This window comes from Alosa sapidissima, chromosome 10 (assembly GCF_018492685.1).
Source record: "Alosa sapidissima isolate fAloSap1 chromosome 10, fAloSap1.pri, whole genome shotgun sequence".
NCBI lineage: Eukaryota > Metazoa > Chordata > Actinopteri > Clupeiformes > Clupeidae > Alosa > Alosa sapidissima.
Window position 1 is genome coordinate 30,347,658 of NC_055966.1, and position 15,025 is coordinate 30,362,682.

The following is a 15,025-nucleotide window of genomic DNA, read 5'->3' on the forward strand; positions in this document are numbered from 1 at the left end:
CCCTACGGACCCCAACCCAAAACCCCCACTCACCCCAACCCAAACCCCCACGCACCCCAACCCAAACCCCCACGCACCCAACCCAAACCCCCACGCACCCCAACCCAAAACCCCACTCACCCCAACCCCAACCCCTACGGACCCCAACCCAAAACCCCACTCACCCCAACCCACGGACCCCAACCCAAACCCCCACGCACCCCAACCCAAAACCCTACGGACCCTAACCCACGGACCCCAACCCAAACCCCCACTCACCCCAACCCAAAACCCCACGCATCCCAACCCAAACCCCTACGGACCCCAACCCAAAACCCCACGCACCCCAACCCAAAACCCTACGGACCCTAACCCAAAACCCCACTCACTCTTCATGAGTTGTTTGTTTATTTATTTATTTATTTTTCTTCTTTTTTTCCCTTTTCTAATTTACTTATTTCTTTATTAAATATTTTTCATATTTATATTATTTTATAGACAGACAGTTGACCTTTTCATACCCTATTCCCCTCCTTGTTGGTGTGGTTGGATCCAATCGGCCAGTGCACTCACAGTCACCCACTCCACCAAATATCATGTTCCCCTAACCAAACCCCTACGGACCCCAACCCAAAACCCCACGCACCCCAACCCAAAACCCTACGGACCCTAACCCAAAACCCCACTCACCCCAACCCAAAACCCCACGCATCCCAACCCAAAACCCCACGCATCCCAACTCAAACCCCTACGGACCCCAACCCAAAACCCCACGCATCCCAACCCAAACCCCCACGCATCCCAACCCAAACCCCCACGCACCCCAACCCAAAACCCTACGGACCCTAACCCACGGACCCCAACCCAAACCCCCACTCACCCCAACCCAAAACCCCACGCATCCCAACCCAAACCCCTACGGACCCCAACCCAAAACCCCACGCACCCCAACCCAAAACCCTACGGACCCTAACCCAAAACCCCACTCACCCCAACCCAAAACCCCACGCATCCCAACCCAAAACCCCACGCATCCCAACTCAAACCCCTACGGACCCCAACCCAAAACCCCACGCATCCCAACCCAAACCCCACGCACCCAACCCAAAACCCCACGCACCCCAACCCACGCACCCCAACCCCAACCCAAAACCCCACGCATCCCAACCCAAAACCCTACGGACCCTAACCCACGGACCCCAACCCAAACCCCCACTCACCCCAACCCAAAACCCCACGCATCCCAACCCAAACCCCTACGGACCCCAACCCAAAACCCCACGCACCCCAACCCAAAACCCTACGGACCCTAACCCAAAACCCCACTCACTCTTCATGAGTTGTTTGTTTATTTATTTATTTATTTTTCTTCTTTTTTTCCCTTTTCTAATTTACTTATTTCTTTATTAAATATTTTTCATATTTATATTATTTTATAGACAGACAGTTGACCTTTTCATACCCTATTCCCCTCCTTGTTGGTGTGGTTGGATCCAATCGGCCAGTGCACTCACAGTCACCCACTCCACCAAATATCATGTTCCCCTAACCAAACCCCTACGGACCCCAACCCAAAACCCCACGCACCCCAACCCAAAACCCTACGGACCCTAACCCAAAACCCCACTCACCCCAACCCAAAACCCCACGCATCCCAACCCAAAACCCCACGCATCCCAACTCAAACCCCTACGGACCCCAACCCAAAACCCCACGCATCCCAACCCAAACCCCCACGCACCCCAACCCAAAACCCTACGGACCCTAACCCACGGACCCCAACCCAAACCCCCACTCACCCCAACCCAAAACCCCACGCATCCCAACCCAAACCCCTACGGACCCCAACCCAAAACCCCACGCACCCCAACCCAAAACCCTACGGACCCTAACCCAAAACCCCACTCACCCCAACCCAAAACCCCACGCATCCCAACCCAAAACCCCACGCATCCCAACTCAAACCCCTACGGACCCCAACCCAAAACCCCACGCATCCCAACCCAAACCCCACGCACCCAACCCAAAACCCCACGCACCCCAACCCACGCACCCCAACCCCAACCCAAAACCCCACGCATCCCAACCCAAAACCCCACGCACCCCAACCCACGCACCCAACCCAAACCCCCACGCACCCCAACCCAAAACCCCACGCACCCCAACCCAAAACCCCACGCACCCCAACCCAAACCCCTACGGACCCCAACCCAAAACCCCACGCACCCAACCCAAAACCCCACGCATCCCAACCCAAAACCCCACGTACCCCAACCCAAAACCCCACGCACCCCAACCCAAACCCCCACGCACCCCAACCCAAACCCCCACGCACCCCAACCCAAAACCCCACGTACCCCAACCCAAAACCCCACGCACCCCAACCCAAAACCCCACGCACCCCAACCCAAACCCCCATGCACCCCAACCCAAAACCCCACACACCCCAACACAAAACCCCACGCATCCATTCAAACCCCCACGCACCCCAACCCAACCCCCACGCACCCCAACCCAAACCCCCACGCACCCCAACCCAAAACCCCACGCACTCCAACCCAAAACCCCACGCACCCATTCAAACCCCCACGCACCCATTCAAACCCCCACGCACCCCAACCCAAAACCCCACGCACCCAACCCAAAACCCCACGCATCCCAACCCAAAACCCCACGCACCCCAACCCACGCACCCCAACCCAAACCCCCACGCATCCCAACCCAAAACCCCACGCATCCCAACCCAAACCCCCACGCACCCCAACCAACGCACCCCAACCCAAACCCCCACGCACCCCAACCCAAAACCCCACGCACCCAACCCACGCACCCCAACCCAACCCCCACGCACCCCAACCCAAACCCCCACGCACCCCAACCCAAAACCCCACGCACCCATTCAAACCCCCACGCACCCATTCAAACCCCCACGCACCCCAACCCAAAACCCCACGCACCCAACCCAAAACCCCACGCATCCCAACCCAAAACCCCACGCACCCCAACCCACGCACCCCAACCCAAACCCCCACGCATCCCAACCCAAAACCCCACGCATCCCAACCCAAACCCCCACGCACCCCAACCAACGCACCCCAACCCAAACCCCCACGCACCCCAACCCAAAACCCCACGCACCCAACCCACGCACCCCAACCCAAACCCCCACGCACCCCAACACAAAACCCCACGCACCCCAACCCAAACCCCCCACGCACCCCAACCCAAAACCCCACGCACCCTAACCCAAACCCCTTCACCACCACCACCACTACCCCCACACATCCCCACCCAACTGGGTCGGCCCATGCCAGTTATTGACTGGGCTGTCCTGCCAAGCCACTGCCTCTCAGCGCCGCTGCTCGGGCCGATCAATTGTATGCATTAACTTTTTTCCCCCCTTCTAAAGATTTTCCTTTTTGTTCCTGCGGTCTTCACTAAGACCTGACGACTGCACTAAATATTATCGTCAGGGAGAGCAGTGGTGTGATGATGAGTGGTCGCTCGGTCAACAATTGGCGCTTAATGTCAGTGTACTTCATTTAAGTTGATGTTGTTTTATGTGTACTATCATTTAAAAGGTACAGTCTGTGAGCGTAATCTGATACACACTTTATCAAAGTGAGATAATCGCTGCTCGTGGTCGTCTAGCTGGCCTTTCATTGTGTGCATTGCAAAAGATTGCCATACACAGTGGTGGCTCTCTAAATGGGAAACACACACAGTGCCATGGGCTAACCCATAAACAATGGGCTGTATGGCCAGAAGAGCCTGACGCATTTTCCTGTGAAATCTCAGGATGCGTGTACCATGTGCTACCATGGAGTGCTAGTCACCAAAACAGCCTAAACTGAAAAAAGCCTAAACTGAAAAAAAAAAACATTTTTTGTCGTCATCATCGTCGTTGTTTGTGTTACATTTGTGTTACTTCGATAAACAGGGTTCCCACAGGTCATGGAATTTCTGGAATATCATTTGAGTCTATTCCAGACATGGAAAGTCATGGAATTTTATCATTTGTGGGGCAAAGTCATGGAATATCAGGGAATTTTCTTACTTGCCAAAATACAATAATGCAAATATATATCCACGCAGAATTGAGTAGTTATGGTTAGCCTAACTTTGCTTATTCAATGCCCATGTATTCATCTCTTACTCTCCCAAAAGTCAAAGATTCTTGAATGCTACGCGGCTACTCTGAAATCATTGGTTGGTATATTGTATGATTCATTCTAAGTAGGTCATGGAAATTCAGTTTTTTTTGTCAGGGAAAGTAAGGGAAAAGTCATGGAATTTTATATCTGACTTACAGTAGAGTGGGAACCCTGGATCTATGTCTACCTAATATCACAATGACATGTGACCGTATGAAAGTGTAATTTCAAAGACGGGAGGACGGCACTTCTAGCCACCACTGCAGTGCTGCAGTGTACAGCGTCTGCTAAATGTAACTCTATTCTCAGTTTCCACACGTTTCACCAAGACAATGAATTCCAGAACCTAACAGAAATGACATTCAATCTCCCTGACTGGAAATGTCTTACCCAAACACGGAAGTAATATGTGCATAGAACCCATTCCAGCCAATCAGCTTGTTGCTTCAAGATAGGCTGTTGAGCTCACCTACTGTATCAACAGCCTTTCACCAAAATGGCGGGCTGTTTCTTTAAAAATTAGAAAAGTCAGCCGTTAATGCTTCGGGCCCCCTATTGATGAATTGATAGTACAGTATTAGGTGTTAGCATGCCCACACTCAGAAATCATGGCCATACTGAATATAGCATAGGAGAGTAGAGTTTATTAATGACTCATCACTGACCGGGCTTTATGGGAGATATAAAATAGCTAGACTGATCAGGAGCACAATGCCGCTGCTTGGCGTTTTTATCTATCCAAGGTTGTTCACCATTGCTCTTGGCAGGAGCCATGTGGCCTGCTCAACTGACGCTCAAGAAAGGCGCCAGCCGCTCTAATAAACAACAAGGAAGGCCCGCTGTGCACTGTGATAGACACAGGCTATTTTACATTCCAAACATGAAATGCTGTTTGATATATGTACATGCATATGCCCACACACACACACAGACACACACACACATACAAACACACACACAAACACAGAGAGAGAGAGAGAGAGAGAGAGACGTGCACACACACACACACACACACACACACAAATACATAATCAAAGCTTGAAAGGAGGTGGAAATTGCAGCCAGAGCTGTGTGTTTTGGAGCTAATGCCCAGACACTGCTACGCCCAGGACATCCAGCAGCAGCAGAGTAGTGGCAGCAGCAGCTGAATAGTGGCAGCAGCAGAGTAGTGGCAGCAGCAGCAGCAGAGTAGTGGCAGCAGCAGCTGAATAGTGGCAGCAGCAGAGTAGTGGCAGCAGCAGCTGAATAGTGGCAGCAGCAGAGTAGTGGCAGCAGCAGCTGAATAGTGGCAGCAGCAGAGTAGTGGCAGCAGCAGCTGAATAGTGGCAGCAGCAGAGTAGTGGCAGCAGCAGCTGAATAGTGGCAGCAGCAGAGTAGTGGCAGCAGCAGCTGAATAGTGGCAGCAGCAGCAGCAGACACCTCAGCTCCTGGTGGTTTTCCCCAGCATCAGTCTGCGCTCATCTCTCTCTCACCAATTACAGCACGTGCTTAGCACCCCCCCACACACACACACACACTCACCCCCCCACACACACACACACACACACACACCCCCCCACACACACACACACACACACACTCACCCCCCCGCCTTTCCCTCATCCCCACACCCTCTCTCTGCAGGCCTGCAGGATCTGTCATCCAGCGCCCGCACAATCACTACATATGTTTCATTACCGGCCTAATGCTTCTTCCACAACAACAGAACCCCCATTAATAATGGATGCAGCCTGTGTGTGTGTGTGTGTGTGTGTGTGTGTGTGTGTGTGTGTGTGTGTGTGTGTGTGTGTGTGTGTGTGTGTGTGTGTGTGTGTGACAGACATCTGTGCGGTGCTCCACTTTGGCGCCAGGCTGCAGCTGATTATTCTTGCCAGGCAAACACGCAGCTCCTGGTAGGGGCCCACCTGTCTTAGAGGATCCGCAGGGGTGTAAGATCCAGCACAATCCACTGTGTTGTAGCTGGAAAAACCGTGAGCGAGAGACACAAAGCAGAACAGAAAAGAGAGAATGTGAAAGAGAGGCTGGGTAAGAAAGAGAGAGAGTCATCGAAAAAGAGAGAAAAAGAGAGAGGGCCATGCCTCAACTGTTCTATTCTAGAGAAGACGAAGGACCAATTTACCGGTGCTGGCCACCGGGGATGTGAGCCAGGCTCCATGTTTCATTTAGAGTCAGAGGCATCATGGAAGCTCCTTCTCAAAGTAAAAAGAGTAAAACACATCTGCTCCACTGTTCCTGGATCAGCACACTCACACGTCACAAGGAGGAGGGGATTGGAGGAGACTAAATGAAGCCTCCAAGGCTTCAGTGACAGTGCGAGGCAAGAGGACATTGCTTCCCCTGTTCTGCTGAAAGCAAGGAGCGAGCGAGAACATTACTTCTCTAGTTCTGCTGAAAATGATTAGAGAGAGACAGAGCGTGCCGTTTTACATTCTCCATTCACAGTGATTTGGGACACGGCTTTATCTTTTTTTTTTTTCGTTTTGACCCTGTGGCATAAATGGAACAATTTTTCTGTCTTGAAAAGATATGTACAGTGTGAGCCCTTTCTACCCAGGGATCCAGGAGGCGGTCATCTCTCAACACTAAGGCAGTGGGTGTTTTAAAGTATCAAACTCCCTCATCGTATAAATGCCTCATATATAACGTAATCCTGTGGCGTTATACCACAACGTTATGGTAGTAAACTGCAATGAGCCTGTTTGCCTGACACCTTTCTCCGCCACCCCCGCGGTGTTTATGTTAAGGCGATCATAAACATTTCATGACTAATGATCCCACTCTGTCACCGAGCACACACTCCAGCACGTCTTTATCTGTGGTTAGTGTTTTGGACGGTCCGTAGACTCCGTTTAATGAGTCACTTTTATCCTATGAGAACAATCTCCAAAAAGAGACGCAAGAATATAATGTTCTGAAGACACTGGCACATTTGCCAATTATGTAGATGTGAGTGGCTGGTTTTTAATGAATGATGCCGAAGGATGTTTTCTGTAATGTCGTAGTGTCTCGGCCTAAATATCCTAAGCCTAGAATCGTGCATCCATACTTTATGGCATCACTTAGAGGAATATATGAGAAGGCACAGCACTTATAATTCTTCAGTGGAGCCTGTGTCGATTTGGATGATAAGTCGTGTTGGTCATACTCTGTGATCATGCCTGTCAACACATGACAGCAGTCATTAATAACACTGACAGGTGTCTGATTGGTGGGGGAGTCAGGTGCAAGGTGCCCCACTTTAGAAGATGGGCCTCTCCGCCATCAAAAGCCTCCTTCTATGGACAGTGTGGAGTGATGTGGATGCAATATGTACATGCATGCATAAGTGCAGTATGTGTACATTAGCTATTCCAACCCTGCACAGAAGTTGCCTTCAAACATCTGAGTATTTCAGATGAAAGTCTTCCTTCAGCTGCACAAGCTGCAGCTATTTAAATGATGGCAATATCCATATCTATTTCTGGACCCATATCCATTTGGGTATTTATGTGCGTGTACACAATTGCTTCTGTATTTTGAAGTCATGTATCATGTAGCATTATGTTCCAGAGCGTAATGCAACATAATGTTCTGGAATTCTGTGGACTTTTGTAGAGTTCCTATTCCGAACTACATTGACTCATGCAGTAGGCAGCATTGCTTTTAGGTTCTTAACAGTATTAACACTCCAAGCATGCCTCTGTGCAATCGCCATGCCGAACTCGTAATAAGCAAGGCCTAATGGCCAACTAATGGCATTATCAAAGGTGGAGGGAGTGCAGTAATCAAAGGTCCTCCATGAAACACGACTTCAAATGTCTAAGATCTCCTTTGATCAGAGGTTTGCTCCCGTACCGCAGCGGTCACTAGGACAGGGCATCTGTCTGCCTACAGCGTGATTATATTCCGCTACGTTAGCGCAAGCGTCCTTGCCTAGCGGGGTTTATTCTGACTCATGCGTCCCCACTCCCACCCATTGCTGACGGCTTTGATGCCCACTGTTTTTGTTTTCTTTGCTGTCACAGCTCCATGTGGAAGCCGCTCGACGGGATCCGAGGGCACGGTGCTGTCTCCCAACTACCCCCGCAACTACACCCTGGGCCACACATGCTTGTACGAGGTCGCCGTGCCGGGAGAGTTTGGTAAGTCTACCCCCGCAACTACACCCTGGGCCACACATGCTTGTACGAGGTCGCCGTGCCGGGAGAGTTTGGTAAGTCTTAGGCGTTGGGCTTTTGCTGTCTTGCATGTGAATGTTTGTGTGTGTGTGTGTGTGTGTGTGTGTGTGTGTTTGTGTGTGTTTGTTTGTGTGTGCGTGTGTGTGTGTGCTGCGTGTCTGAGCTCACAGCAGGGGACCTCTTATCCCCGCGTGGATTATTGACAAAATTTCAGGGGTACTAGGGAAGGGGAGGGTGGTGGTTATGCTCGGAGGGTCGGTGGGGTGGGGTGGGGTGGTGGGGGCATCTGTTCATTAAATTTGCATAAATATAAGGGTTGAAGGGTCTCCTAGCAACCAGCAAGGAAAAGTTCCGCATAGGGAGCTGGTCTGTGTAAAAAGGAAGAAAAAAAAAACTTTGGGCGAGCCATGCCGATTCCTTTAGCACTTGGCTTCGGCGTTCCGCAGAGGCCAAGACATAACTATCGAGCTCAGCCTTATATATAATTCATGGCGGTAGCCGGCTCACTGATGAGAACACTGAGATTAAGCTCGGTGCTAGGGCATAGACAGGCCCACTCTGGAGCTCGAGAGGGGCCCCTCAGACAGCAGCACAGATGGAGAGATGGATCCCACAGCTCGGTGCTGACGGCTCGGCTTGATTGTTTGTGTGTCTGGCTCAGGTGTAAGCCAGCATTTGCCATCGTGGAAGAGTTCTTAGCCAATGCTAGTGGCCATGAATTAGTCAATAAGAAGTCCGTGCTTTCACATGCAACACTTATGGTAAGAGGAGCAATGTGAAGGTATCAAAGGGGAATAGTGAAGATACAGTTTAACCCTGAATGTAGGCTTTCCGCAATTATTAGGAATGCTGAAAAACGTGAGTGTGCTCTTTGACAGTCATATGACAATATGTGACAACATATTCTTTGCCGCTCTTTTTTTTTGCAATATTCTCTTGACCTCCAATTTGTTTGCCTCCATGTGACCAACACACATGAGTGTCCTCATTGCATTTCTTTTGGAGGCTTCGAATCCTCACTGCATTCAAGGACAAATTTATGGATGTGAGAGACTACCTCGGACCAGAGTGCATACTATTTTAAGAACGAGTCTACAGACTTATTGGAGATTAAACTGAGTGCTGACTCCGAGTCAGTTTGAATTTTTTACGCAGATGTGCACAATCAACTTTGTCACTCCGTGCAGATGGCACATTTACCAGCCAAATGGCGAGTCCCTCTTACACCAACTTCCCCCACCAGCGTTGAATATGTTATGGTTGGTTGGGCAAATTTAGCTGTCAGGGAGGGAGCAGAGTCCTGCGATGGCAGTTTTCAGCGACACGCTAACAGGTGAAACCAGCCAGTAGCATTAATCAAGTCAAGTCATTTTTTTATTTATATATGAGTGCAACCCAAAGCGCTCCACATGCAAGACTGATACACAAGACAAAAGATGCCGGACAGAGCGGCGTAGTCGCCAGCGTACCTGTGACACCAAGACATAACAAACAAATTAGCAAACATAACAAATATTAGCGCACAGCTTCAACAAGATAGCCTCTGTCATACAGGGCCCTATTGAACTGTATGCTGGCCCTGTGTCAAATATGCCTGAATGAACGAATGGATGGGTGAATAGATAGATCAGCCCTTATCTCAAAACAACATCCTCAATCTTATTTCAGTAGTTTTCTTGGCGAGTATGCTAAGCATTCTAGTTCTTGCATGAATAGACTGATGTTATAGGCTAACACAAAGTGCAATGTGCAGTGTGCTATGTCACCACAGTTATTTCACAACTCCCACAGCTGCGTCTCCAACATCCTGATTCATGTTCGCCAAGGCCCCAGTTAAAACTGAGAATACTTACGGAGAAAGGTCACCCTGAAATACTGCACCATAAATTCCTGTGTCAACATCCACGTTCACATGTTAACGGTGTCTGTAAATGTTTATGGCATGTTCGACATTAAAGAAAAGGAACAGTTCAGATGACAGGCACAGTGCCATATCAGTTAATGAGCAGAGTGTGTCATGCAGGAGTACAGCATACGTGTAATGTGTGGGGGCTTACATAGTGTTCATGGGCATCGGAAAAACCTTTTTCCCATTCCCATTTCCCACGTCATCATTCCGCATCATTCACGTCACCTCATGTGTGAGTCAGAGGTCGGAAACTGGGGCTAGATTTTGCTAACAGAGTTGCCCAGTTAGGGGCTCGTCATCACTGTTGTCGTCACGTTGTAGTTTGTTTGTAGTCCATGTGGCCTTCCATGTCCAACAGTTTTAATGTGAACTTGGGAATTTGCCGTTTTTGTCACTTGAAAGTTGCATATCTTTCTTTCACAAGCGTCTTACACTATATTTTAAGCAAATACAGTTATTTATTTAGGATTAGTGAGCGTATGTTTTAACCTTTGTTGTGGCATTCGTGTTTGTCACACATTCCGAGGGCAAAGTACATGAACACTTGCTGTGGGAAAAACAAAGTAATCACGGGGGCGGTCCTTGTCATTCCCAGGTGCCATGAATGCACCAATAGACCTCTGAAGTTCGCCTACAAAAAAGAAGCAAAACTGCCATCTTTGCCCATATAAGGAGATCTGGGTGTTAATTGAAGCTAACTACCTATGGCAAGTTGCATTACAAGTTAGCTCTGGGGTAGCAAAAATCAAAGTAGGCCGTCTACACTTACGGGAGATCACAGTATCCACTCGAAGGCAGAGGACAAAAGTGTGCTCAGGAAAACGTCTGCATTTCAGACTTTTTCATCCCCGCGAGAGTTTAACAGGTGCGATAATTAAAAATCCCCATGTTAATTTCCCATTGGAAAAATCGCCAGATACCGGATCTCAAAGATGGCAGCTTTTTTGTAGGCGAACTTCAGAGGTCTATTTAGTTGACCCACCCATGTCTGCACTTAGGATCCTGCTCATCGTATTAAAGTAAATTAGCCAATACATTTTGCCTAACTATCACCAGTTTTCTTGATTGCTAAGACACATTTTCTTGAAATTATGCTCCATTTCTTTGTTGTTGTCTTCCAAAACAAGTGAACAATTTGGCCTTTCCACCTGGGAACTACTGTTAATTGGGTTGAAGCTGTGATGGTGTGAGTTAATGATATAGACCCTTTCAACAATAAAAATAAAAACAATGCTTGAACGCTTTATTTGGTTCCCAATCTACTTCCTCTGCATTAAGATAACATATGGAATGTTAAAACGGAAGCCTTGTGGGGCCAACTATGATGCTGATAATGGAACTCTCTTGAAAGGGTCTATAGAATAAAAGAGCTCATGGTTCAGCCAGTGATATTTGAAGGGGGTTTTGTAGTCAAAACAGGGGGCTGGAGTTAGTGATAGTTTTGGGAAATGCCTCTGACTGTCAGTGGATGGAGTTATTGTTTACAATGTTTACAATCATAAAAAGGCCCAGCAATACTGTTGGAGGGATAAAGAAAAAAATGTAAATTAGCTTTAGCTAGACTTAGACCTTGCACTTTGTCCATGACAAGGTTCTTTTTTCTTTTTTACTTGGTTAAATGGCTCAGAGAAAAACAATGACAAGCAACAAACACCGCAGTAAAATGTTTCATTAAATTGATAATTGTTTTCCAATGGTGAGTTGTACCTCCAAGTACCTAGACATAATAAAATGCATTGGAATGGCTGTTGCTTCATTCACTCTACTAGTGCTTCTCCTGACCAAGGCTTTTATTCTAATCCTACCCTCTAATGGGTTTTCTGTTGTTCTCTTTATCTTTTTTTCTCACTATCTATCAGTAGATCCATTCTTTCTTTATCTCTCTCCTTTTCCCTGACATCCACATTAGCAGAAATTCACCACCAGGAACCAAAAGGAATGCTAACGCCATACCATACCCAATATATGCTGATCCGTTCAAATAAACTTAGTTTCTAGGGTTGCACCCAGGACATTATGATAATTAATTGGCAGTAATGAAAAATAACTGTGAAGAAACGACAGAGTCAGGTTGCACTCGCTGCCTTTTACCATGGAACACAATCTGCCACAAAGGATGATTCTGGACATTTTTCAGACAACCACTTTATTCTAGAAAATAAATTATTCACAAATTGTCAGCCAAAGGCTCAGATTGTGATCACATGAATAGTTTTATGTGTCTAGATCCCCCCCCCCCCCCATATACAAAATAAGTAAAGTAGCCAAACATCCATTTAGCATTGTGCTTTAAAGCCCTGGGAAGTGATGCATGACTAAGAGTGGTGCACATCGTATGAAATGCACTCTCTGCACAGTAAACAAATTAGCCAACTTGGCATAGCTCTCCGCACTCTGCTCGCTCTTTATCAGATGCCAGCGCGTGTCGACTGGGAAGGGGTGTGGTTGTGACAGAATGCCCCTGTCACGCACGCTCATCACCGAGTCTTGTGGGCCGCGTGACAGGACGTGTTAGCCAGCTCATCCACAATTTCTCCAAACCTGTCCTCCACATTTTGGGGTGTGTGTGTGTGTGTGTGTGTGTGTGTGTGTGTGTGTGTGTGTGTGTGTGTGTATGGTTGTGGGGAGCGTTGCCTTAAATTTGCCTCCTATGAATAAATGAACGGATGAATAGATAGATTATCCCTTATCTCAAAACAAGAGGCAAAACATCGGGCCGTTCCAAGAGCGCCATCCACCCCCCCCCCCCCCCCCCCCCCTCCCCCGTCAAAAATAAGTAACATTTTGGGGGCAGCTACTACCACAGAATGAGTATAGAACTAGATGGCTGGTGAGTGACAGAGTGGGAGAGGAGAGTGGGCAGTGGTGGGCATGGTGGGCAGTGGTGGGCAGTGGTGGGGAGTGTGAGCGGAGCAGGAAACAGCTGGCTGCAGGGCAGGGCAGGGGCTCCATGCGGTGCGCCCTCACGCTGCGGTGTGCTGGGGTGTGAGACTGCTGCTCACTGCCTCCGCTCTTATCAGCTGCCCTGTCAGCAGGCTCTCGTATGTGGCTCTCTGGGCTTGTGTGGGAGTGTTTGTGTTTGGATGTGTGCGTGTGCGCGTGTGTGTATGTGTGCGTGCATGCATGTGTGTGTGTGTGTATGTTTCTGTGCTAGTGTGTTTGTGTGTGAGAGAGAGAGGAAAGGGTGGGGGGGGGGGGGTGTTGTATAAATGTGTGTGTTTGTGTGAGGGAAAGAGTGTATGTGTTTATTTGTTTGTGTGTGTGTGTGTGTGTGTTTGTTTGAGGCTGTGTGTGTGGGACTTGTCGTTCAGTGCAGCCTCCAAAAAACTCCAGTGTAGTGTAGTCATGATGATCAAGCCACAGGAGAGCTCTGTGGGCGACATGACCCATGTTTAGCTCTGTTCTCACCCTTGTTTTGCAACCAACCCGATAATGGATGGCTAGGAGAATTTGTCCTCTTTTGTTTCCTGCTTGATTCAAATAGATGTTGGGAGCTAGAGAGAGAGAGAGAGAGAGAGAGAGAGAGAGAGAGAGAGAGAGAGAGAGAGAGAGAGAGAGAGAGAAGGGACAGGGGGAGAGAGATATGTGGAGAGAGAGAGAGAGAGAGAGAGAGAGAGAGAGAGAAAGAGAAAGGGAGAGGGAGAGAAAGAGAGATGTGGAGAGAGAGAGAAAGAGAGATGTGGAGAGAGAGACCTCTTTGCTTGACAGTTGAATATTACCTTCATGTGAATGTTAGAGCACCCTAGCTTTTTAATGCTCAGATTCAGATTCATTTTAAAACATATTGTATTGAAGCCCCCCACACCCCCCAACACCCCCCCCCCCCCCCCCCCCACACACACACACACAAACATATTCACACAGTCACAAGTGCCCCCCTAACCTCTTCCACCTCCCTTAACTTTCTTTATATTTCTCATTATAATAACAAAAAAAGAGGAGGTTTACTTAGCCCCAGGCGAGGCATGTGCTAAGATGTGCAACGCTAAGATGAATTGCATTGGAAGAAAGCAGACTCCTGAGGTGTGACTCACAGCCTGCTGCAGCTTCTGCTGATGTGTGTGTGAGTGTGTGTGGCTGTGTGTGTTTTTTGTAGGGGGGGGGGGGGTGGGGGGGGGGGGACTAGAGAGAGTGACACAGATTTTTTGGGGCTCCTTTTAACAGAGCAAACACCGGCTGTTATTATCTTGCCACACCGAGCAGCACACTCCCAATTAAGAGCTCCGGCTTGTGTTTGCCTCTCGGTCACACACTGAAGCCGGAGAGGAGAGGAGAGGAGAGGAGAGGAGAGGAGAGGAGAGGAGTGCGTCGCCACCTCAGCCATGCTTAGTGATTAGGCATGGGCTTAGCTTGATGGAGGCAAGGGGAGGACTTGGCTGTGTAATTGTGCCACATCCGTGTTTTTCTCTCTAAATCAGTCAAATAACCCAATTAGAAGGTTCCGGGAAGAACACACATCAACAGCAATACCAGTGGCAGCGCTTGCTGATAGCACGCTTGACAACAGTGGCATGTGGATGCCAGGGTAGGTGCAGTTCGAGCCCACATCATTTCCTTGACTGACGACTGACGAGGAATGGAGAAGTGACACAAGGAACAGAGCATTTCCAGGGGTTCTGGAATAAGAGGAGTGAAGGGAAAAGTATTGTTTCTATGGGAACGGTATTTAATTGTGAAGTCTGATAGGTCCCCGAAGTGTGAAGTATGTTGCAAGTGTGGTGACTCGCTGGGTTGATGGGTAGATGTAACGGATGCCAGCTAGCTTAGCTATGCGTGTGGAACGTTGGTAAACCTCACTCCGCCACGCCTCAAGAGTGCTGCTGGCA

The 15,025-nt window shown here is 48.8% G+C and overlaps 1 protein-coding gene across 4 annotated transcripts in view; it reads left to right on the forward strand.

Annotated features, from left to right (window-relative positions):
- csmd3a (CUB and Sushi multiple domains 3a) overlaps window positions 1–15,025 on the forward strand; it is a 215,391-nt gene that overhangs the window by 98,525 nt on the left and 101,841 nt on the right. For all 4 annotated transcript variants that reach the window (XM_042106397.1, XM_042106395.1, XM_042106396.1 and 1 more), the window contains exon 31: window positions 8,138–8,254. In XM_042106397.1, coding sequence (XP_041962331.1) covers window positions 8,138–8,254 — 117 coding nt within the window. The remainder of the gene's footprint in view (window positions 1–8,137; window positions 8,255–15,025) is intronic.